This window comes from Myripristis murdjan, chromosome 17 (assembly GCF_902150065.1).
Source record: "Myripristis murdjan chromosome 17, fMyrMur1.1, whole genome shotgun sequence".
Classification (NCBI taxonomy): Eukaryota; Metazoa; Chordata; class Actinopteri; order Holocentriformes; family Holocentridae; genus Myripristis; species Myripristis murdjan.
In genome coordinates, this window is record NC_043996.1 from 30087637 (window position 1) to 30112636 (window position 25000).

Consider the following 25000-nt stretch of genomic DNA (forward strand, 5'->3'; position numbering starts at 1 on the left):
CCCGCTCAGTATTCATGTCCCATGCGTGCACCTTCTGCCCTTTTCTCTCTCCTCACTTGGCAGTAAGCTTATCCAACACCTAATTACATTCCACTCTACTCCCCCTTCTTTCTTCCCTTACAATTCCTTTGAACTTTAAACAGCTTCTTTTCTACCCTCCTCCCTCTTCATCATTACTCATCCATTGCATCCTAATCCTCTGCGCTCAGTCACACGGCGCTCCCTCCCTCCTTACTTGGCGGCGTGCATGTCCAGCATCCCCTTCATCTTCTCCTCGCCGTCGTTCTCGAAGTACATGAGCTTGCTCTGCCGCAGGACGAACCAGCGGCGCTTCCAGTTGCGGCGGGACAGCGTGGACGAGCCGCCCCCCTTCTTGTGTAGCCAGCCCTGCTTCAGAGCCTCCTGCTTGGCCCGAAACCACAGGAAGGTCTCGTCCTTCAGAACGCACCAGCGACGCTTCCACGTGTTCATCAGGCCTCCTGCAGAGGAAGATCACACAGAAAATACAAGGGTCTGGATTCACGTGTTCACACTGGACTGAAAAACCTCTGAAGGGGAGAAATGTGAAGCGAGCGGGAGTTCTGGGGGTGTGCGATATATATATATAGATAGATAGATAGATAGATACTTTATTCATCCCAAAGGAAATTCACATATATCATCAACGAAAGAAAGAAATCAAAACACGCGTCCAAACACATTCACTGCAGATGATCAAGCCAGGCAGGACAGAACATATAAAACAAAGACAAAAAACAAAAGATCTATGATTCATTTCGGCAAACTCTGGAGCGTAAACTGCAGAGGGTTTCATATTTTGCCGCAATAATGGATTTGATAATATCATTAACAGCATCTAATATACTATTAACGAGCAACAAGACTTTTACAAACACATTTTTTTGTTTTTTTTTTTTGTTTTTTTTTTACACCTTTTGAAGGATGCAAAACATCGTCAATCAGTGTTATCTGCAAAATCCCCAAAATATCAAGATATTATTTTTTGTCAATATTGCACACCCCTAGTGTATTCACATTTGCCAGATCTCTAGGAGATGTAACTTTGAAATGGGAAGAGAAATAGACAAAGAGACTGAAATGAAATGAAAACAGCAAATCAAACAAGATACGGGTAAACACATATCTCCAGCAAATGATCCAGTTTCCCTTCAGGCCAATTGAAAACAAAGGTCTTGCTTTGACCTGTTAGATGCAGCGCCCCCCTGAGGCCAGTCGGAGAAATTTTCGCATCAAGTTTTGTCAAAAACCCAATCAGCCGATCATCGGACCATGAGGCCGTGGGGCACAAATTCATACCCACCTCCATGCTCGCATTGAATGACGTGATGAATATGTACACAAACAAAACTATACAGCCTCTGCACATTTTGTCAATAACATACAAAAAAATTATAAAATGAAAATGAAGAGGCGGTTTCTTTCTGTCATCTTCCTAGAAATGCATTGACTCCTCTTGGCTAAATTATTTAAATTCCTCCTAACTGGCTTCTATATTTTCTATACACATTCTTTCAAATATTTCCACCCTAGTGCTTGATGCTTAACACAACATAACGAAGCATGAGGAATTTAAAACAGTTGTAAAACAGCTGGTAACCCACTTAAATCTTGGTAATTTAAATAACATTTGCCTTTATTGTTCTCAGTCGGTGTCCAGCTCTCTATCATATGGAGACAGGACACCCACATAAGGCCCACGCACTGATAGAAATCCCACATTTTTATGATACTAAAGAGACAATGAGACAAACTGTGTCTGAGGAAACTTACAACGCCACAAGGAAGATTCGTCTAAGCCTGGATGTTGTTTAAAGAGTTGACTCAGCATTGAGGATTAATACAAATTACCAAGGTATTGAACAACAAGGGCCTCTGGAGATTTTGGGACCCTGGTGGTCTTAGGTCACAAGGCCTTAGCCCCATGTGACCGGCCACTTAGTTTACGTCAACTGTTTTATTAGACTCGGACTGCTTTGTGGACATTGATGCTGACACGAGGGTTGCTGCTTTTATGTCTAATCATTTCTATTAAAATAGAAAACATCACGATATATAGAGATATACAGAGAAGAGAAACATCAAAATTTAAAAAAAAAAAAAAAAAGAACAGTGAGGTGAAAGAAGATGAAAGAACTAAGTCACTTGTGGGCTTTTCAGAGGAGCACAGCGCCACATTGTGGTGAGAGGGAACAGCGCCCAGTTTTGAGAGAAGAAGATACAGATAACATGCAAATCACTGCTTCATCTGAAAAATGGAAAATTACATGACATTTCCTTTGCATCTTTCTACTGTAATAACTCCTCAGCCAGATGACATTTTTAAAGGTGAATATTGAATAATACTTGTCTGAGAAATATTGTTTGTCTGACAAGTCAATCTGAGGTGCTGAGGAAATCTGCGCCTTGGATACGATTATAATGACGTGATATTGATTACCGCAGAAATTTTCCAATTCCCATACATGCATTTTTTACACTTGCATTTTTCAGTTGAAGTAAAGTGGCTGCAGGCTCCATAACCAGTTATTTGTCTAAGATTGGTGGAATAGGACCTTGTTGGGAACCCCAGTGTGGTTTGTTTTGGCGGTGAAAGCAGTGTAAAGATCGAGTTACCTTTGATGTAGAGGAAGCTGTGGAAGTAGGGCAGCGTGACGCAGCTGTACACCGAGTCTCGCCGGTATGACAGCTCGTCATCCGTGTCAAACCTGTCGAAGTCGTCTTCGCTGTCCTCGAACTGGACGGTGAAACAAAAACAGATTTAGACGAACAGCCGAAAGACAAGACAAACATACAGGACTGAGCGTAACTAAAGGTATGAGATGTTTGTGTCATGGTAGTGTAACTGTAGTTTTCTTCTTTTGCCTTGAAAAACACTTTGAGACAAACTTTCTCTTGTAAAAGAAAAATGACCTCATCGATTGTCAGTTTCCAACAAACAGTGAGGCAGTCTTTTATATAATGGCCAAAAAACACTTCTTTGGAACGAGAGGCAAATTTTTGAGTCAAATCTTCAACCAGGCTGCAATGCCTGAGTTAAAAAAAAATCAAAAACTTGATAATGATATTTTGGCCGGTAAGCATAAAAACATATTTATATTGTTATTTATATTGTTGTTTGTTCGTCATTTTTAAAGTTTTTGTCAACAAAGGTTCATTATTGTTTAGTTTTTCTCTCATTTCCGTGTTGTTGCCGAATACTTTTAGCCATAATTTTAGTCAACAAAACCAACAACGCACCGAAGACTGTGCACCCTCGGAGCTGAAGCGGTACGCCCCCGAGCTGTTGTAGGTGCCCACGGAGCCGCGGTAGTCTGGAGACCACTGGCCGCTGCGAGGGTTGGACAGGGCCACGCTGCCGCTGGACACGATGGCGCCCTCATCGTAGTCGTCCTGGTCGTAGTCCGAATCCTCATCCGGCGGTATGAGCTCCACCAGGTCGTCAGACGGGGCCTCGGACGAAGCCTGGGGGTGGCAGTAGGCGGAGTCCCCGCTGGACGACACGCTGTGGCAGGGTGGGGGCACCGGCGGTAAGGGCAGGGGCTGGTGGAGCAGGGTGGTCGGCGGCAGCGGCGGGATCACGCCGTCGTTGGCGTACGGGTCTTCCTCAGACGAGTCGTCGCTTGTCCGGATGCCGCTCGTCCGCTGGCCGTCAGAGTGGCCGTGTTCGCTCGGATTTGGCGAGTCTTTGAAGGCCTCATCATCGGCCCCGAAGCCTTCGTCCACCTCCTCCTCCTCCTCGCCTCTCCTCCTCCCGCCTTCCTTCGCCTTCTCGCCTCCTTCACTGACTCCCAACGAGCTCTCGATGTTCCTCACGCACTCGTCAATCTCATCAAAGTTCAGCGAGTCGAGGAACTGCTGTGCCGCCTTGCAGGCTTCGTCCTCCAGACGCCGGAGCTCCTGGTCTCGAAGGAGCTGCAGGCGGTTCAGGGACGCCTCGGTCAGTGAGAGCTCCTGACGTTCCTTCTGCCTCTGCAGGGCCTGGATCTCCCGCTCCAGCCGGAGGATCTCCTCCACCTGAGACGCGTCCTGAGGCCGGATCGCCTCCTCCTCTTCGGACACCTCCTCAAAGGCCTCGGACGACTCCAGTTCTTCCAGGGCGTCTGGAGATGTTGCGGCCGCCAGCGCAGGCTGGGACTGGGCCACAGCCTGAGAGGCGAGCCGCTCAGCACGCTGCAGCTCCTCCATTCTCCTGGTTTCCTCAGCCTAATGACGGAATAAAAGAAATAAAGTAGTATCAGGAGTGAATCTGCGGTTCTAAAAAGAAATCCACATGTGCTTTGGAAAGGGGACAACAATATGAAGAAGAAATGGAAAACATATCTCTACAATGAGAGCATAAAATTCCAACGACAGGCATTAATGTGGATACAATTGAAAAGCTTTATTGACAGGACTGAATCATATTAAAGGATATACCAACGCACACAGGCCTTATGCTTTAAGGCCGCTTTAAGGCCTGCGTGAGTACCTGGACTCATGATCTGACTTCAATATACTGAGATGTTTTTCCATTTTTTCTTTAAATTAGAAAAGAATTTGATGAAATCCGTTGAAGTGATCCTGCGTGACTCAAGGGATTTTTCTCCTGGGTCATCTGCACCAAATCTGGACCTACTCACGGTATTGGATGGCATTTTGAACAGCTGATAGATGCATGTGTGTAGAGGACAAAAAAACTGGCCTTCTTATAGGACCCAAAACCCGATCTTCAATGTATTTAAATCCAATCTAGTATATTCTATGTGTCTCCATTTGCTTTGACTTGGATGTTTACTGTATATATTGCAAATACTGCAGACATTTTCATTAAGCTGCACACGGGATAATGAACTTTGACCTGTTTCTTGGCTGAAAAAAACGGTAAACAGTCTGATCTTACCTCTCTGGCGAGTCGCTCGGCCTCCTGCCTCTGCCTCTCCCTGCACACACACACACACACACACACACATCAGCTGACAGAAACAGACACTGTGGCCTCACGGAGCTCAGTGGCACTGATCAATATGATAAAACAAAAAGCAAACAGCATTTCCTGTGTTATCGTGATGTTAAAATCCCACAAAACACTGCTAAAATACATCCTCTAAAGGTCAGAGAGAAAATGCACATCATCCATCAAGGAAAACTGCTGAGTGTGGCGGCCGAGGGCGGCGGTAACTAATTACATTTACTCACACAACTGTAACTGGGTAGGTTTTTTCGCCTACTCGTACTTTTTGAGCACATTTAAAGTCAGTAATTGTCCTTTCAGCATTGTAACTAACTTCATGCGAGAGCCCAGAGAGCAGATTTAACCTCAAAATGACTTGGCGTTGACTGATGTTTCTGTATTTGGCTGAAGCTGCTAAGTTGGACTGATTTGCAATAAACTCAAGCAGATTTTTACACCTACTCGAGTACAATACCAACAAAGTAGAGCTGCACAAAAAATCATTCATTCTTACTCTTCAACCACTCTCTCAGGACATGCAACTGAAGTCACCTTGGTTCTTTATTTATTTATTTATTTATTTATTAGTATTTTCTCTCAGATTCCTTATCCTTTTTTTCAGGTGCATTTATTTTTTGGTTTTCTACTTGTGTATATACTTAAGATATTTTTTGGATTTTTTTTTAATCTGTAAAGCTGACTCGAAGAGCAATGCACAAAAATTCCAATGTACATATACTTTCTTATACTATATACAGTAAAAAATATAAAAAAAAATATAAACATCTAACAATATGAAATATACAGATGGTAAATATGAAATGGTAAATATGAAATATACAGATGGTAGATAGTTGCAACATTTAAAAAAAAGAGAATGAGTGTATATTAACTAAGATATAAATAAAATAAATAATAAATAATAAATAAGCAGTTATTTCGCATTTTTGTTCTTTGTTGTTATTGCTACTGTTGCTACTGTACATATGTTTGTTGCTGTGTACAGTTGTATGTATGCACTAAATGGTGAATAAAATAAAATTTATTTAAAAAAAAAAAAGAAAAAGAAAAAGAAGAAAAGCCGTGGTTCACATTTTAGTGGAAATCGTGCAGCCCCGCAACAGTATTTCTGTCTTTGTGTGGCGCTCGCTCACCTCTCCTTCTGCTCCTCCATCCTCCTCCTCTGCTCCTCCTCCTCCCTCCTCCTCCTCTCCTCCTGCAGCAGGCTGTAGGCCCGCCGGGCTCGCTGGCCTCGCAGCCGTTTCTGGAAGGTGAGCGCCGCCCAGCGGAGGAGCAGGAACTTCCTCCTCCAGTAAAAGGCCCGGTAGTTCTTCTGGATGACCACGATGCACTGCAGCAGCCGGCGGTACTGCTTCCTGCGGGGCGGCGGCCGTGGAGAGGATCAGCGGGTTTTTAATGGGAACATGAAAAAAAGAAATTGAAATTGTTCAGAGAGATGATGTGTGTGACGAGCAAGTGAGGGCACATATTATCTGGAAAATGTCCTCATTTCATTTTTTAATCGGCTTTTTTGTCACCGCATTTCACCCTCATCTGTCATGGTTACATTGATATTTTGCTTTTTATTTGCTTTTTGTGTCCTTTTTTTTTTTAAATTCCATGTAAAAATTAATGATTGGTGCTTTTAAACGAGGTGTGTGTGTCATCTGTGCTTAATTAGTGTTTTTCTTTACGGTCACTGCAAGTAAACAGGTAAGATGTTCACAATCATACACATTTTTTTTTTATAGTTGTTATTTCTTCTTCTATTGCTCTTGAGAACGGAGCAAATGCAACTAACCAAATTTCCACCAGGGGATTAATAATGTATTGTGATTCTGATTCTGTGTTTACAGAAACTGAATGAATAAAGGATGAATAAAGGATGAATAAAGTCGATGTCAATGCACACAGAAAAAAATCTCCATTGTTAACAAAACATTTATTCTTATTTTCAGTGTTTTTTTTTCTTCAATATTTCCTTTTTTCTTCAGAATAAGGCAGATCAGCCACTAGGACCAAGAAAATGATTCAAGAAAATTCAATTAATGATTCAATTAAGTTGATTAGTGTTGGAAACAGGTGGGATTATCTCCTCCCACTGGCAGATTTTTTTTCTTGTTTGAAGAAAAACCAGATTAACACACTGATGATGAGGCTGGACGGCTGAAAGGTTGTTTGTGAAAAAGGCGTGGAGTCGTACCTGGCCATGTAGCCCAGGACGTGAGCCTGGATGACCATCGCTGCTTTCAGCACCTCCACCTCCCTCTGCTTCTCCAGATGATGCTCCAGGGACTCCCTGAGAAAAACCTGAGGAGAGGAGAGGAGAGGAAAGGAGGAAAGGAGGAAAGGAAAGGAAGGGAAAAAGGAAATGAAAAGAAAGGAAAGGAAAGGAAAGGAAAGGAAAGGAAAGGAAAGGAAAGGAAAGGAAAGGAAAGGAGAGGAAAGGAAGAGAAAGGAAAGGAAGAGGAAGGAAAGGAAAGGAGGAAAGGAGAGGAGAGGAAAGGAAAGGAAAGAAAATGAAAGGAAGAGAAGAGAAGGGAAATAGGAATCAGGAAAGGGAAATAAGGAGGAAAACAGGATAGAGGTTACAAAAAGGTTTATTACACCAAAATTTTTGAGACATTTTCCCTTTTCTCTTGTATCTTTTATTGATCTTGTCATCTTGTGATCTGGGTCATGAATTTTGGTGGTTTTACTTAAAATCTTAAGAAAAATGGTCACTTACGGGTTTAACAATGATTTACTGATCATGGGCTACTTATCTTAAAAACAGCTTCTTAAAAAAGGAGAAGTTCTGTAAATTTCTAAAGACACAGAGTTCTCACCCTGTGACATCAACACCACGCTGCATGCACTTTAATTAAGTAAATGTGCAAGTACATAGTACATACATCTTTGTTTTCCAGCATGAATGTAGAAGAATATGTTGAAAATCAGACACCAAAGCTTAACGCAGCACATTAAACACACGGCACTGCACACATGTAACAAATAAAAGACAATCCACAATCAGGACTGAGCAGATCCACAAAGACAAGAGTTTTTTTTTGTCTTTTTTTTTTCTTTCTTAATAACATCACCATTGAACAGACACTCCCATCCCAAAAGAACAACTCGACCAAACAAAGCGTCTGACACAAATCAAATCCAAATCCTTGCCTTCCTTTGTTCCCGCCGCGCAGCCATTACTAAAGACCGCAAATTAGCAAGGCGAGGCGTTTTCGGCTACAAAGACGGATCTTACAGGCACTTAGAGCAGCCGGCCGCTTTAGGACCCGGGCTGCCTCCCATTGATAGGGAAACCGGCCCATTGTGGGGCGCGGGGGGTTAAGCCGATTAGGGAACGAGGAAAATGAGATATGGGATGTTGTCTCGGGCGACAGATTCGATGGGGAAATGTCACGGTGCCACTGGGGTACCGGAGGACAGATTGCCTTTCTCCTGTTGAGTGATGTACTGGGGGCACAGGGTGGAGGGGCGGGGGTGGTGTGTGCATGTGTGTGTGTGTGTGTGTGTTGGGGAGGGGGTTATTGGCTGAGCGACAGACTGTTGAATCCTCAGCGGTGAAGCACTAATGAGATTTTCGTGGGGGAATGTAAACTCGTCCGACCGCCTTTGGTTCTTCATATTTCTGTCGCCGGGCTGATTTGGACATTCGCTAACGAAGCAGGTTAATTAACGAGGACGTGAGCAGTGCGTGTTCACGTGCACTGACACACCACAAACAGACTCACATGCACACACAGACACACACACACACACACACACAAAACAATGTCTGCTAAAGAATTTTTATCCATGTCAAGGTTGAAAAGCAACAACACTCCTCTCTGAGAAACACTGGTTCTGACATGGTTCTTCAAAATGCTCTGTGGGTCTACAGAGAACCATCAGCAGCTGAAGAACCTCTTAATTTAGGGGCTGGTTCCTCACACACTTTCTGTGGTTCTTTAAAGCACTAAAGGTTCTTCATGTTTATTCTTTTCCTTGTGGATTAATGCGCAGATTATTTCCTCAGTGAATGGATTAATGTCTCACTCTATAAACCATCAGAAACACAATCATCTGATTTAAAACACACAGGGAACCTTTTATTCTGAAAACTACTGAAGAACCATTAAAAAAAAAAGGTTCTTTACTGAACCAGTTGGAGCCACGAAGAACTTTCTTAAAAATTGTTCTTAAAGAGCCTATTTTTTGCTAAAGTTCTTTAAAGAACCATTTATGGCTCCTAAAGGAACCCTTTAGTGGGTTCTTTGAGGCACCTTTGGGGGCTCTTTAAAGAACCTCTTGCTAAAAGGATCTTTGTGGAACCAAAAAATGGTTCTTCTATGGCATCACTCCCAAGAACCATTTTTGGTTCCAGTAAGCACCTCTTTATTTCTGTGTGTAAGACCATCACGGGACACTAACACTCAGCCATGAGGACATGCTTTGGGTGGGTTAGTAGTTCACACACACACACACACACACACACACACACACACACACACACACACACACACACATATAAAGGTGTTCATGCATATACACAAAAAAAGTCACACACACATGTGCAGGCGAACATGGCCGTGTGCAAACAGGCGCCTCCGTCATTAAAGAGCCGCTCACATGAGTCGGGCGTGCACCAACAGCGCGGCCTCGTGTTCGACTGCACACATTTACATGCAAATGAACGGAACAAGTAATCCTTTTTAATCATTACGATGCTAATTAGCGCAACAAAAGCCACGCTAAGCCTCTGAGTTGGGCTGCCCGGGCCTTTGGGAGCGCCGTGACAGGCCGGGCCCCGTCCGGACAACCAAGCGGGTCCACATAACTTCCAGTAAATTAAGTTTGAGGCTGTAAAAAACAACAAAAAAGAAAACGTCCCACACAATGGCCGCGACATGTGCGACATGAAAGGAGCGGCAGGCTGGCTCGATGTAAATCTGCGAGCGGCAGGCGGCGGGACAAAGTAGGTGAATCCCTGGGAGAGAGATAGAATTGATTTAATAAGCTCCCCGTCGCAGGAGACTCTTTTATAGATCAGCGAGCAGAGCGGGGTGACGGGGCCGACGCCTCCGGGGCCCGCAGGCCTCTGGCAGCCATGTTGGAAGACTCGGGCAGGTTGTTTCTAAACATCAACAGAAACTGGACAGACGCGCTTCCTTTCTGTGCTGGAACTTATATTTTCATCCATTTCATCCCTGATCCACCTGCTTGTTTGCTAACTACATGAAAAAAAAGGGTGATGTATTAGGGCCAATGCAGGAAAAAAAAAAAAAAAAAACACAGAGCCAGCCAGCGGTGTGGTAATATCCTGAGAAAAAAACTAAATTTACAAGACAAAAACTCACAAATGTAGAGAAAAAAATTAAGAGGAAAAACCTGAAAATCATTATTATAATTTATTATAAATTATTATTTATTATTATTTATTATAAAGTCACAAATTTGTGAGGAAAAAACTCAGAAATTTTGAGTTTTTTTCCCCCTGCTTTGGCCCTAATACACTGTCGTAGAAAAATCACAGGAGAAATTTAGCAAGAAATACTAAGAATTATGAAAAACACGTAAAGAAAAGCCGTGATTTTTTTTGCTGTTGCTGTTAATGCTACGGTTGTTAAATATGTCTCTTTGTTCCTTATTGACTTGACTGATATGTTATTTCATCTCCTCCACCTGGCATTTAACACACAAGTGGTTAATCTCCATCATTTTATAAACATTTTCCTGTGTGGTAAAATGGTAGAATTTATTTTACATAAGTTAAAAAATATCTAAGCTAAAAAAAATAAGAAGTGTATGTTAAATTCAGCCTCATGTTGGCACTAGCAGTAGCTGGTAGCTGTATGCTGACATTGAACTGAACTTCAGCTGCACCTCATAAATCTGTCCCAGGTGTCGCTGCCGCCCGGCTGTTTCATGTCAGATGATTATTTACACCCAGCTGGTTCCTCGCTGCAGCTCCGTGAAGACGCCGGCTGCAGCTGTGGGAGCTTTTCTCCCCGGACACACTGACTGAAAATGCGGGCGCTCGAGTTCCTGCAAGAAGCGTCAGATGAAGGGAACAGAGGCGTCGACCGAAGGAGCAGAGGTCGACGCACCGTTCAGATAGGAATCGAGCAGGGAGGTAAGGCTCAACCTTGACCTCACAAAAATAACAATTTCCCTGATCCCTGATTCTGTGGAGGCACACACACCATGTGCTGCACTATGTGTCAGCTTTAAAGGTTCACCTAAAGGGAAATATACAGCAGACTAGACCAGTGGTTCTCAAATACGGGTACACATACCCCTAGAGGTGCACTGGAGTACTGCAGGGGGTGCGTGAATTTTCTTTTTAACTACTAATTTAAAAAATATCAGTCATGCATAATTCCTAAAATGATTAGCCTATGCTATGATAGGCTCAATAAAAATGTAAATATCAGTTTGATAAAGCACATTTTTCCCCAGAAATGACAAAAATCTCCTCAGTATCAGGTTGTGGTTTCACACTGATGGAGCTGGACTGGACCACTTTATAGAGGCTTTTTTTCCCACTGATTTTATTTTATTAGTATTATTATTATTATTATTATTATTATTATTATTGCTCTGGTCAGTGGGTACTTGGCTGAAAAAAATATTTCAAAGGGCATACATTATTGAAAAACGTCAGCTGCCTACATTAGATAGACCTAGTCGGAGGAACCTGTCACAAGCAGCCTACATGATGTTTGAGTGAAATAAAGGCAACACACAAAATAAATTATGTTTAAGGATAAACATACAATTTTAGGATTTAGACCACGTGACCCTGGTATCCCGGGGAGAAACTGATATGCTATGTATATTTTCATAACGTGACGTAAAATACAAATAAAAGCGTGCATTTGTTGCAGGTATTACCAGAGAGCCTTGGCTTTGAGTCTCACTCTGGTTACTTGTACTGTTAATGATTTGGGATGCAGACACACACACACACACACACACACACACACACACATCCGTCCATCCTCACACACACTCAGCCCACGCTCTTCCACTGCTGTCACTTTGAGCTGCATCACACGGTCGTGCTGTGATTTGGGATCTGTGTTCCCATCTGTCATTTTCCAATCGAAATCATCCGCACACACACACACACACACACACTCATACACACACACTGGCAAACACACACACACAGACAAAGAGCGATCCAGTGTATTGGAAGCAGACAGCGATAGACCGCGCTCTACAGGGGATGAAGACTCGATCCAATAACTGTTGGATTCCACGCTTCAGGTGCTCTGGACCTCCATTATTCATGACGGCACACACACACACACACACACACAGCCTGCAGTCACATAGGTAGCAGAGCCTTGGAACAGTTTCATCAAGCTGGATTGTAAGATGCATGATGCCAAATTAAGCCTTGAGGGGACGGAGAGGAGTCGAAAACGGATTGGTGTGTGCTGGCGGCGAGGCGACTCTGCATGCAATCATTTCCCATGTTAGCTTGGAGAATATAGATCAGCCGGTGTGAGCCAGAGGCGGCATGATGGGAAATACAGGAGCTCAGGGTTTGACAGAGAAAAGTCAATTATCCAGCGGGGAATTGAAAGAAGGGCCACGTTTTGCAGTTTTGCTCGACCAGAAATGAATTTCGGCTTTTGAAGAAATTGAGAAAAGATCGCTCATGTTCTCATTGATCTCTATACATTTGTGAAATTATGCAGTGGGGTTTCAACCGAGTAAAAAAAAAAAAGTAAAAGTAAAAAAAAAAAAAAAAAAATGATTATTTGTAACATACAAATAATCATGTATGACTCTGAATACCAAAAAATAAACAAAAACATTTTGCAGGTCTGTCTTTTTTTTCCAGTGAAGAAGTTGTGAGGGAATTCTATGTCTCTCTGCTCGGTCTTTATTGTTCAGGAAATATTTTGCATCAAGTTTTATAGTCAGGAAATCATACACTGTTAAAAGTACAGCATTAAATGTATTAATCTGATTTGTTTGATTGTGATAATAATCCTTTGCATGTACATAAACAAAAACAAAAGCTCCATTCAACTGTGATTTCAGTGCGCCAGGATGCTGAAATTTTCACAAAACTGAAAGACCTTAAACATGCACTAAATATGTTGTTTTTTATGCGTGATGAGCTAATATTGTAAAATAATATTTGTCAGCTGATATATCAGTTGGCAGCTAAAAAAAAATCATTATTACAGTCTCATTAACCAGCAAAATGCTAACTTATGAGTTGTTTTACCATTGAAATACTTCAATAAAGAAAGCGACTGAGCCCTGCTTTTCTCTATTTGCGATGATTTCTCTTCCTGAAATATTTACTGAAAAAGTAAGAAAAGTAAAGCTTTCATCACTGCAGCTTTTTCACTTTGAGCCAAATAATAAAAAAAAACAAAACAAAACAAAAAAAAACACCAAAATGTAATTTAAACAACACGTCGGCTCCACTCACCTTGGTCTTGCCCAGCTGCCACTCTGCGCTGCTGCTGTCGTACAGGTGCAGCAGCTGGATGCAGCGCCCCCTGGGGTCGTCCGGCATCGACGCGTCCCTCATCAGCACCTTATACCTGGGGAAGGGGGGGCGGGCGGGGTGGAGCACAGCAGCAAGTTAACGTCTAGTTTACGTCATGGTTCACGGGCTAAGAACAAAGGAGAAGCAAGAAAACTACAGGGAAACTTGATTCTTCCAGTAAGCAGTCGCCCCATCGCAGACCAAATCCTTCCATCTGGCACTAAAACGTGTCTCCTAAAGCGTCTCGCCTGCCCACCTGTGATCGGATCTCACTTTCCCGCTCTCTATGCAAATAAACACGTATCATTACAGGTTTGCAGGTTGTTTTTTTAGTTGAGAGAGAGATGTAATGTCATATGCGCAGTAAAACGGACGGTAACACCTTGCGATGAAATTCTTACTTTGCTCGTCCTCCTTGCACATAAAATAAATGAATAAACGAAAAAAGTAAAAATAAAATGGCATTTAACAGGCAAAACGGAGGCATTCTTGCTATGTGTGATGTATTTTAGAACTGTCAATCATCACAGGCTGAACCCGTGAAGGTGCAGGTGGGCGGGGCCTCTCTCGCTGTCATGGCACATTCACACTGTCGCCTGTAATATTTCTGTAGTATTCTGTAGTATAGTAACTCTATCATGAATGTGTTTACTTGCAGCAGGACACAAAATTTAAGAAAAGCTGCCACCTCCGAGTTTTATATGGAAGAAATAAACTGCATACTGTCAAGACATATTTTAGAGACCCCCCCAAAATGTCTTGCATCATGTTTTTAGGGGAGCTCATGTCTTATTAAGGGGAGCTCCCCTGTAGTTCCACCCTGCAGGTAGACAGTTTGTGTTTTTCTTCATTAACCAGCTGCTTTATAGCCGAGCTGCACTTCAGTTTGCATTTGATTTGTCAGCTGACAGCTCAGCTGCCGGCCAGAGTCAGGGAAGATATTTCCTCTGTTGGAAAAGTGACCATCTGGCCGGTGTCGGGGTGTTGGGCTGGACCAGACAGAGGACGTCAGGTGAGTGGGCGGTCCTTCAATCCATCCTGGGTCACCTGTCTGTTTACACCTCTAATGCGCTGAGTACAAAAGCGTCCCAGGACTCCGAATGTGTCCTGAAATCCCATCTCAAGACACACTGAGGACACACTGCTGCTGTTTCCACCTGAACTGAGAGCTTTCAGCTGGTGGTGGATGTTGATACCAGGAGGAAACAGGGTCTCAGACCTTTGCATGTTTTTGGCACTAAGAGTGAGGAGTGTCAGCCTTCAAACAGGCCTTCAGCAGCTTTTAAACTCCCATGACTGACACTTAAGGTCTCACCTGGCCACTTAATGAACAGTGGACAAATCTGAGCATGCACCTTTTGACATTAAATTTCAAGTATAGCTTCAAAAGATGATGATTAATGTCACTCGTAATAAACTGAACAAAGAAAACTGCATTATTTGACTAGAAACTGCATCAGAGACCGTCATTATTTCATTATTATGGTATCTGAAATTGTACAACTAGGTCACAACCATCAGTATTGGCCAAATAAAATGGACTGGAGATGCATGTGTTTTGTTTTCACAGCAGCATTCAGAGGTCAAAGATCAGAGGTGACGGAGTGAAGCTGTGCTCAGTACGAACCTGCAGCAGAAGTCCTGGAAGGCTCTGCGGATGGGGAAGCCGGTGCGCCGGATCTTCACCGTCTCCAGCATGCCTGAATACCTGAGCTGGTTCAGAACCACCGTCTGGTCGAACTGGTCAGGCATCTGCAGGCAGACAGTGAAAATGGAAAATTAACTGAAATAAAGGTGAAATATTTCAAAGAGGCAAACGACACTGGCAGTGAGGGAGGCTGAGTGGGTGCAGGTACGTGTTTAAAGATTTGTCAAGCACATTGAGTTTCTTGAATAAATGTTAAATGTCTGGATGCAGCAATGGAAAGTAAGGAAACTGAACTGGATGTTATGGCTAAAAATCAGACGCTTATAGAGTTGCATATTATTGGATAGAGAGACAGAGCATGAAAACCAGAAAATCAGCGAACTCTGGGGGTGAAAATCTTAATTAATCAATTAAGATCAACAAAGTGAAACCCAAAACCAAATAAATGACGAAATCTCATGTCAGTCATCCAAAATAAAAGTCTTGGTTTTCACTCTCTGTTTTGGTTTCCTGTGGAAATGAGGCAGGTTTTAAACCGGCTTTCTGCAATGCTTTTATTTTGTTGCACAGTGCACCCACATGTGCATTTTCCCGGACGTTTACACTCTCAGCTTGACTCTGTTTATGTGTCGGGATACAAATCACAACCTTCAACCTTTGACAGAGCGTTTCCTCACAGAAGAGTTGAATTTGGAGTCTCCACCTCGTCCTTGAATGTGTATTGAACACTGAAAGCCTCTGAATGTGTCGACCAGGTGACGATTTTCATACAGTATTGATGGAGCTGTAACGGGTGGGGGGGTGGTGTGTGTGTGTGTGTGGGGGGGATAAGTGTTCCCCTGCTGTTCAATTCAGTCAATACAGGTTGCTGTTTTGTGCAACATCATTATAACCGTATCAACAATCTAACAGTGTTTGTATGATCAATTTTAAAAGCGGCGTTGATCAATTTATTGCGCAATAAAAGTGGAATAAATCTCTTTAATTCCTCCTCCTAATGACATTTCATTGGATTCTGATGAATGAATCTGACTTATTTTCACGGCAGCAGTAAATGGATTTTTCTTGGAAGAGCCGGATACTTCACATTTTTTCTCACGTCAGCGGGTATTTAAGACATCCGCACCCAACCAATCGGACTCTGTCATGTGACGTCTGCAAGCAAACCGCACACAACTCCATCCCTTTAAACGTCACACGTGCACACACACACACACACAAATACTGCACTGCATACCAGCTTTGAACTTGCAGCAGAAATGCGTACAACAGCAACAAAAAAAAGAAAAGCCCTTTTGGCGTTGGGATACCATTACTACTTACACAACTGCATTCAACCAACGCCATTTTCCCGGGGTTCGGCGTCACCCTGTAACCCCGGTGGGCGTAGGGGGCTCAGAATAAGAGGGTGCTTTCATACCCACTCCTAATGCCCCCTTTATTCACAGCCCATCTCCCCTGATAGCCCATTGATAGCCTATTGGAGCCGCCGAGATGAAGTGAGGCCAATTCACAAAACGCACCCAGATCTTGACTGAGTGATTGAATGGCGCCCTTTACAAGCGCCACCGGCCGCAGAGAGAGCTCATTAGCATAACTGGCATTAGCATAATGGGCCGGACTGGAGCGCTACAAAGCCGAGCGGTGTCAGGAAGCTGCCCTCTGCCTCCTGTCTTTCTTTCTTTTTTCTTTTTTTTTCCCCCCTCCACTCGTTTTCTATCTCCGTCGTTTCCCCCCTTTTCGCTCAGATCCTCGCTGCTCGTGGGTTGGGAACGAGACGCCGTGTTAGAAGGCGAGCGGTTTCTCAGTTTTCTCTTGTTTTGGCTCGGAGGGAGAGGTTTGTCTGGCAAATGGCTGCTCCCTCTCGCTTTGTTTTACTTCAGTTTGTGCCACAAAATGACACAAACGCCACACTGCCAATGTTATCTCCGGATTCTCAGACATAGCGACATCTTCTCCACACCGTGTCGATTTTCTTTTTCCTCTTCCTCGGTTTTAAAACAGTCAAAAAAAGGTCTGACCTTCAAAACTTCGAACTTCAGTCACGACCTCTTCTCTTTCAAAACAGTTCATTGGTCCGCAATATTTTTTAATAGTGAGTGAAATTAAACCGAGGGAAAGTGGACTGAATCAGTCAGAGAAAGGTCAAGTTTACACTCCTGCAGCAAAAATCCTTGGACCTCCTTTACTTGATCATAGATTCGGTCAAAGATACACAAATACACGCATACAGCCTTCACACATGAGGTAGTTGTTTAGTATTTAACATATTCTATTTTTCAAAAAAATCTGCATGATTCTGCAAGACTTGTCTCCATTTTTGGTGTTAAGCCATTGTTATTGTGGTGTTTTTTTTGTTTTGTTTTTTTTTTGCACTTCGTAAAGCTCATTTGCCAGTCAGAAAATGTACATAGTGTAAAATGCAACACTCTGCATGCGGCAGCAGATTTTTGCCAACCACACGCTGTTATTTATTCACATGAAAATGAATATAAAATAAGGAGTGGGGAGCCACTTAACACGCAACAATTCAAATGTGTTAACAGGCCTGGGGAACGATAATTACGTCTTTAATATGCACATTTTTCCAGTCATAACATGGTTCGTATTGGAGGCCGAGCACAGATATATCTAATCTTTATCTCATCTTAATTCACATGGCACTTTTCAAAACAAATCTACAAAGTGCTTCATGATCACGGGAGATAAAAGATAAGGGATGTTAAGCAGCATTTAAATGGAGGTGATGGTGGTAACAACAAACAAAAAAAACAGATTCAACAAGATAACAAATAAAAACAGACGATGCAGAAAGGAGGACGGGGTGAAAATGGACAAAAGTCAAAGGTTAAAACAGGAAAAAAGGGCTGTGCGGTGTAAGTAAGTTTTAAGAGGAAAGTTAAAACGATGCTACTGGAAATCTGTGATTTTTTTTTTGAAAGCCTGTTGAAAACGTCCCACAGTCGCTCACCTCCAAACAACAATAGTGATGTAAATCAGCATCCGACGGCTGATCTCAGGGCGGGACGACAATAGCCGGAGGGGACAAACTCAGTGTCTTTCTCAGCCCAAGGTTCCAGCTAAAAGAGCTCGCCGGGGGCTTTCAGGGGGGACAAAAGGGGGCGGGGCGATGGGCTCCCCGGGGGGGGCGGCCGGGAGCCTCAGGGGGTGGAAAAGGCAAACATGGAAAGATAACCTCATTCAGAACGAGCCGCCCGGCCTTTACTGCCACTGGGAAGCTGCTCTGACACGAGAGGACAAAGACCTCCGACACTAAATGATCCCATATCGCTGGTCAGGCTGTGTTTTGCCATCAGTCTCCCCCCTCAAACTGAGCACCATTTATTCTGCACATAATCACAAACATTTTCATCAGTTTTGTCGCAGAACACTGTATCGGCAGCACAGTCGACAGTGCGTGCAATCTTTGAAACGAAAATTATGTTTTTATGCACGTAAATAATGTAAAAGTTGACTTCGTATGCCGTAGTCAGTTCCAACGGGAAAGATGAAATTTACTCCTTGACGCCATGAATGGAAAAAAAAAAAAAAAAGGCAGCCTATGCAATTTTAGCCCCGACTTTCTGGACTAATCTGAATCTCTGGACTGTTTTAAGAAACATCTTAAGACTCATTTTTATAGGCAAGTGTTTCCATAGATCTCTGTTGAGGATCTTCGGAAAGACTCAGGATCTGTATGTCTTCTCCGTCTGAGCTTCTTCTCTTTTTAATGGATATTTTAAATGTATTTGTCTTTATTTTCCACGTGTGTGAAGCGCTTTGTAACTGTGTTTTTAAAAAAAGTGTCGACTGATTCTTATATATCTACGTTCTAGAGGTGCAGCAACTCACAGTGAGTAGAATTGACGTGCTACTGGAAAATTTCTGGAGAAGTTCGAGGCGAATAAATAGAGGAAGAACCAGCACAGAAAAAATATCATAGCAAATGAATCTACAGGATTAGTGACCATTAAAATTCCATGTTTTGTTTTGTTTTTGTTTTTTTCCCCAGATGTGCACACCTGTTTACAGCCCATGGAAAGTACTGGCTGGTTGAATTGGTTGAATTTCTGAGAGTTGGAGGGACTTCTGGCTTTCCCTGAACATCGCGTTCACTTTTGTATGATGCTTTAAAACTTAAAATCCTCGCTTCCTTTGGGCCAAGGAGACCTCATCACCTGAAATCAAGTGCAGCAGCAACTCAATGCAGATTTAAATTTGAGGGCAGGCTACTTTGGTTACAAATGTTATAGGATGAGGATGAGGAAGGACAAAAGCCCTGAGGTTTATGCCAAAGAACTGATGGAAGACTTTTAAATGCCTGTCTTTAATCTGATGCTTTGATGCAAAATGCTCTTATATTCGGGGTTTTGATGGGATAAAACAGCTGTCCTAAACTCCATATACACACAGTTTGACTTTAAGCCAAGAGTCCAAACAAACTATATTTATATTTACTGTTCTTGTGAGGAAATGTTTAAAACATGAAGGTGTTGGAATAGTTTCATATGGATAATTACTCCCACATTAACCAGAGGTGGAGAGCACCGACAACCTGGAGACCTCTGAGCTTCTCTTTGTCTGGAGGCTGCAAATAAAGAAATATTTGTCCCTAAGCATGCAGGTCTGAATGTGGGAGCCTGCAGGGATTAACACTGAGTCCTCAGTGGGAGTCCTGCGGTGAGCATTCGGGAACCCCTGGAACAATGTTTCTTGTCATAGATGGACCTAAATCCCAGCTAAGTCCCTGACCCGCCTGGCTTTAAGTCTGACCCGCTTTGGAAGAGGATTCCCGAGTTTGAATTACTCCAAAACTTTCCTGACACAAAGACAAACCAGCAGAGGCAAAGCTGCACAAACAGATGGACAGATAACAGTACGTTAAAATAATATCATTAACCGGACAAACTGACAAATCTGCTGCCGGTTGTATTAGCTCCGGCTTGTACATCTGCGCTGAGAGGACGGCAGCGATGATTAGCAACCATTTTCCCGAGCACCGGTCACTGCTTATTGAATCAGCAACAGGCTGAATTGAATCAAAATGCAATAATTCACTGACTGCACTGCTGCTGTGGAGAAAATGGTGTTTTCTATTCAAAAAAGAAAATATTTCAACGTGCTGGTATGTCTGATGAAGTGGTCAAAACACTGCAGGGAGCTGAAAAATCGATTCTAAGTGAACCGGGCTTGCTGTTTGCACAAGATCCTGCAAGATTAACACCCACATGCCGACATTTAAAAATACTTTCCACAACTTAAACAGCTGCATGATGCGCCATGCAGCTGGAAACCAAGAGGCATAAACTGAATCTGGGATGCACAAAACATGAGATCAACTTCTATGTAAGACATGACTCGAGGAATCTGTTTCTATCACAGTTTTTGGAATAACCTCTTTGTCAACAAGCAAGCTAAAAGTACTTGGTTAAGCTTAGGAAAGGGTTATGGTTAACCCATTTAAGCCCACCGGCAACTATAGTTGCCGAAGTCTATGCCTGTCATTTTCTACTCAAAATAAAAAATCTATATGTTACTCATATAGTTTTCTTCAATTATATGATAGTAGACAACTTAGACAAAGGTTTTAAGAAAAAAAAATAAGTTTGCAAGTGCTTCCTGTCAAATGACATCATCCACTTCCTGCCTTCCTCCTTCCTCCCGAGAACATGGCGGCAGCAAACCCTCCCAGAAAGAGCTAATTTTCTTTAAATTATGATGTTTTCAACCCTGACATGTCTATATGTATTTAATTATACAAGTCTCTTGAATAACCCCAAAAAAAGAATTTTGGACCTGGGGTGAATAGTTTTTTGTTCATGGGCAAATTTGTGCAAGCGGCAACTATAGTTGCCGGTGGGCACATAGCTTGTAACTACCATGGGAAAACACTGTTTGCAATATTGCTCATGAATTACTTATTTTAAATTGTAGAATGATGTACAATGGCTCATTTTAATCCTCTTAGATTACCTTTTCCAACTATATAAGGACATAGGTGTTCAAAGCCTCACGTCCCTAGATTTTGACACATTCGCACACCTCATCTTGCTCGCTGCTAACATAATCGATCCTACTTTGCTTTAGTATTGAACTGAAGCAAAAAAAAAAAAAAAAAGACTGTTGTCCAATTGGAGATGCTTTTCCCTTCATACACAAGTACTAACCCCAACCAATGCCCCCACTCCCCCACCCAATCCCCCCATCTGGTAGCTAACACACACACACACACTCTCCCCAGGACCTCTCCCCAGTCTCCCCCAATCTCCTCCTCTGCTATATGTTAGCACTTTTCATATAATAATCAGGTACCAAATGAATAATCATGTATATATCCATGGATGACATAAGAGGAAAATCAGTTTTTAGAGGTTTTGGGTCATGTTTGAAAAATGAAAAGTCCATACTGTTTTTACATGAACTACAATTCATAATGTTTATGTTTTATATGATGTTTATCTATTTCACATACACTTTATCATTTCTAACTTTATAAGTGATTTTTAAACTTGTTATTGACTTTTAAAAAATGTTAATGACCCTTTATGAAATTCTTGCTGCAATTGGTGCTTTGATGTATCCAACTTGTTCACACATTTTTTGTTGGTTTTGGATTGACAAAGTGTTATTTAATGTTTTAAACCTTTGAATTGATATTTTAATCTTCAATTTTGTGCTAAAACAGATTTGAGCTTACATGTAGCACCAGCATAAAGATTGTTTATCAATAAAGAAAATTGCTGGAATATTTTTTTCTATTTCATGATTTGATTTGACCATTGTTCAAAATGTAGCTTAGAGGAACCAGGATTCGAACCAGCAACCCTATGATCATTGGGTGACCCCATCACTATCTGCCTGGGCCAATAATTCATATCCATGTACAGTTTTAGATCAATTGCTCAAGCCAAACTAAGGAGATACAATGGCAGATTATGCCATTGATTTATTGGTTTAGACCTTGATACAAGGTATGTGCCCACCGGCAACTATAGTTGCCAGTCATTAAACTGCTATTTTCTTCAAAGCAGAGTACAAAATGGAAAAAATACATACATAACATGATTGTGAGTGACTCAACTGACATAATTATATGCATGAAACCTTTGAAAAAAATTTGGGCATAAATGGGTTAAGGTTAGGGAAAAGTTTGTTGCAATGTTTAAGGTTAGGGAAAGGTCAGGGTTAAGGTTACGGAGCATTAGCTAACATTAGTTCAGCTCAAGTTTAATCACGGTTTAAAAGTCATCTGCTACCCAACGTGTAACCATGGCAACACAGCTTCATATCGGGTGGTGTTCTGCCTTAAAACCCTTTAACGTGCACCTACTCCTTAATTATCCCTTACCTTAGCTAACGTTGGCGCCGTAAAAAACGAACGCGGCTCTGGTTTGGATTTGGACTCGGGTCAGCTGAGGAGACGCTCCCTCACCACTACACCACGGTGCCACTAGAGGTCGCTACACTTTAAAATGTAACTACAGGTCGTAATGAGCTGCTGTACAAACGACCGCCAGGACAGGCTAATTAGTCGTGATCACCTGGTGGCGCTGGTTTGGTCGTGCATGCCGCTTCGTGTTTGCATCACGTCGTCCTTATTCAGATTTCTGTCTATGCAGCATATCAACTGGCCTCCAAACCACAGATAAAAATAGTGACTAATGAATGATGAATAATGATGAATGTGTCCTAATGATTACATCAAATTTGTGAAACATGGCACCTTAAGTTACAGCGCAAAATCTGTAAGTCTGTATATAATCTGTTATATGACAAACACAAATATAAATACTTATAATACAGAGTGATAACAGAGAACATTGTGAGATATGTCTTGGAAAAAACTGAGCAAACAAATCAGATTATAATCCCATTGGAAACCTTTCATGCAATATAATCATCAGACTGCAACAGCTGGCCCGTAAAGTTCTCAACCTCGCTAATCTTTCCCATATTGTGCCTATTAGGCTGTATTATCATACCATGCTCTGATTACAGTCATTATCATGCACTCGCATTGTGTTCATAATCTTCTTAAACTGCGTTATTAATGCATTAGGGGATCCGTTTCAACTGTTACCCCATTTCAGCTGCAAAACCACCATTTGCATCATTTACCTCTTAAAACACGAGTGCATACTGTTTAAGTACACAGCAATAATGACGCTTTAAGAAAATGAATGATTTCAGGTGAAAAATGAGATGAAAACCCCTAGAATTTGCTGGATTACTTAAAAATCTGACATTTTTCTGACATAAAACTTGATTTTTAAGATAAAGAGATAATGCACCACACAGGAAAGCACAGAGGAAGACAGACTGAAACACCTTCCTGCAGCCTCCTGCAGTTTCAGAGCTGCTGCGGTCAACACAGTGATTTTGACTGATGACAGCCTGCTGCTCGATTTCCTATCTCACTGTGATCAGACGGCAAAATTTAGCAAGGAAGAGACTTCAAAAGAGGTTGTGTTGTCTCCAATTAAAATTTTAAACAAGCACGTGTCAGCTGTTAATGACGTCAAACGTTTGGCTCAAAAAGTTTCTGTCCAAAATCATCTTTACTGTCACATCAGCGGCGATGTGGCCGAGAGGAGACGCCGCTCTTGGAATAAAACAGAAAGCGATACCGAGACTTGAAGTAAATCACATTTCAACAAGAATGAATGAGAAAACATCTTTGTGTGTGTGTGTGTGTGTGTGTCATGCAGCTGGAAGAGACCCTGCACGTCCTCTCATTCCACAGCATTACAACCCTCCGCTGCCTTCACAGACCCCGAGCAACAAGCGCGCACTTGAACGCCCCGCCGGCACACACCCGTTCAAAACATAACAGCTCTTACCGCGCATCGCAGCTCCTCGGGCCGTTCTCAGATCACACACCGACGCAGAATGACAGAAAACTTCCTCACGCCGCTGGCTCGCTCGCTCTCCCTTCAACACACACTCACACACTCTCTCTCTCTCTCTCTCTCACACACACACACACTGCCACCACTGAGTCGAACAAAGGCTTTCAAATCCCAACTCCACTCCCCTTTTTGTGTGTGAGTGAGTGTGTGTGTGTGTGAAGGGGGGGGTGGTTACCATGGCGATGCGTCTCCTGCTGAGGCTAATTTGTGCGGGCCACTTGTAGGGCCTGACAGAGAGGTGTGTGTGTGTGTGTGTGTTTGTGTGTGTGTGAGAGAGAGAGAGAGAGAGAGAGAGAGGGATGAGTTCCACTATCTGACTCTGTGTGCATGTGTTTGTGTGTGTGTGTGTGTGTGTGTGTGTGTGTGTGTGCACGAGAGCGCAAGAGAGAATGTGTGTGACTCTCTCTCTCTCTGTGTGTGTGTGTGTGTGTGTGTGTGTGTGTGTGTGTGTGTGTGTGTGCAGGCTGTTTACATTCAAACGCTGGCTGACTGGCTCCACACACAGCTGCCTCCACCTGAATTATCTGGACTAAAAAAAAAAAAATATATATATATATATATATATATATATATATATATATATATATATATATGAAATGATTATTTTTTGCTGAATATTATCATGCAGAAATATATTATAAAATTATTAAATTACTCTGGGTCATCTTTTCTCTCTCTTTGGAAAAATAAATTAACTGTGAAAAATGAAATGACTAAAATGACAGATTTGCTCTCACGTGCAGCTTGACTTTTAGGTCAAAGACACTGAAGACTGAGGCTGAAAATGTAAATTTTAATACGCTGCTCAAAATGTTGAGAATTTTTTCTTCTGGAAAAAAATAGTAGAGGAACAGTAATACACGTGCTAATTCTCCTCAGAATAAGATATCTGCGTTTTTTCTTCTGATTAGATTAGAAAACATTTTGCAGATTTCAGAGCGATGTCATCTCTGGGTCTGACGTATTGAGCTCATCCCATAATATGCCGC

At 42.3% G+C, this 25000-nt stretch overlaps 1 protein-coding gene across 1 annotated transcript in view; it reads right to left on the bottom strand.

Annotated features, from left to right (window-relative positions):
* Positions 1-25000, bottom strand: part of myo10 (myosin X) — a 178410-nt gene that overhangs the window by 15136 nt on the left and 138274 nt on the right. Inside the window, exons 20-27 of the mRNA XM_030073697.1 lie at positions 15082-15206; positions 13395-13509; positions 7155-7261; positions 6106-6327; positions 4901-4940; positions 3259-4224; positions 2635-2755; positions 236-479 (exon numbers count right to left, since the gene is read on the bottom strand). Coding sequence (XP_029929557.1) covers positions 236-479; positions 2635-2755; positions 3259-4224; positions 4901-4940; positions 6106-6327; positions 7155-7261; positions 13395-13509; positions 15082-15206 — 1940 coding nt within the window. The remainder of the gene's footprint in view (positions 1-235; positions 480-2634; positions 2756-3258; positions 4225-4900; positions 4941-6105; positions 6328-7154; positions 7262-13394; positions 13510-15081; positions 15207-25000) is intronic.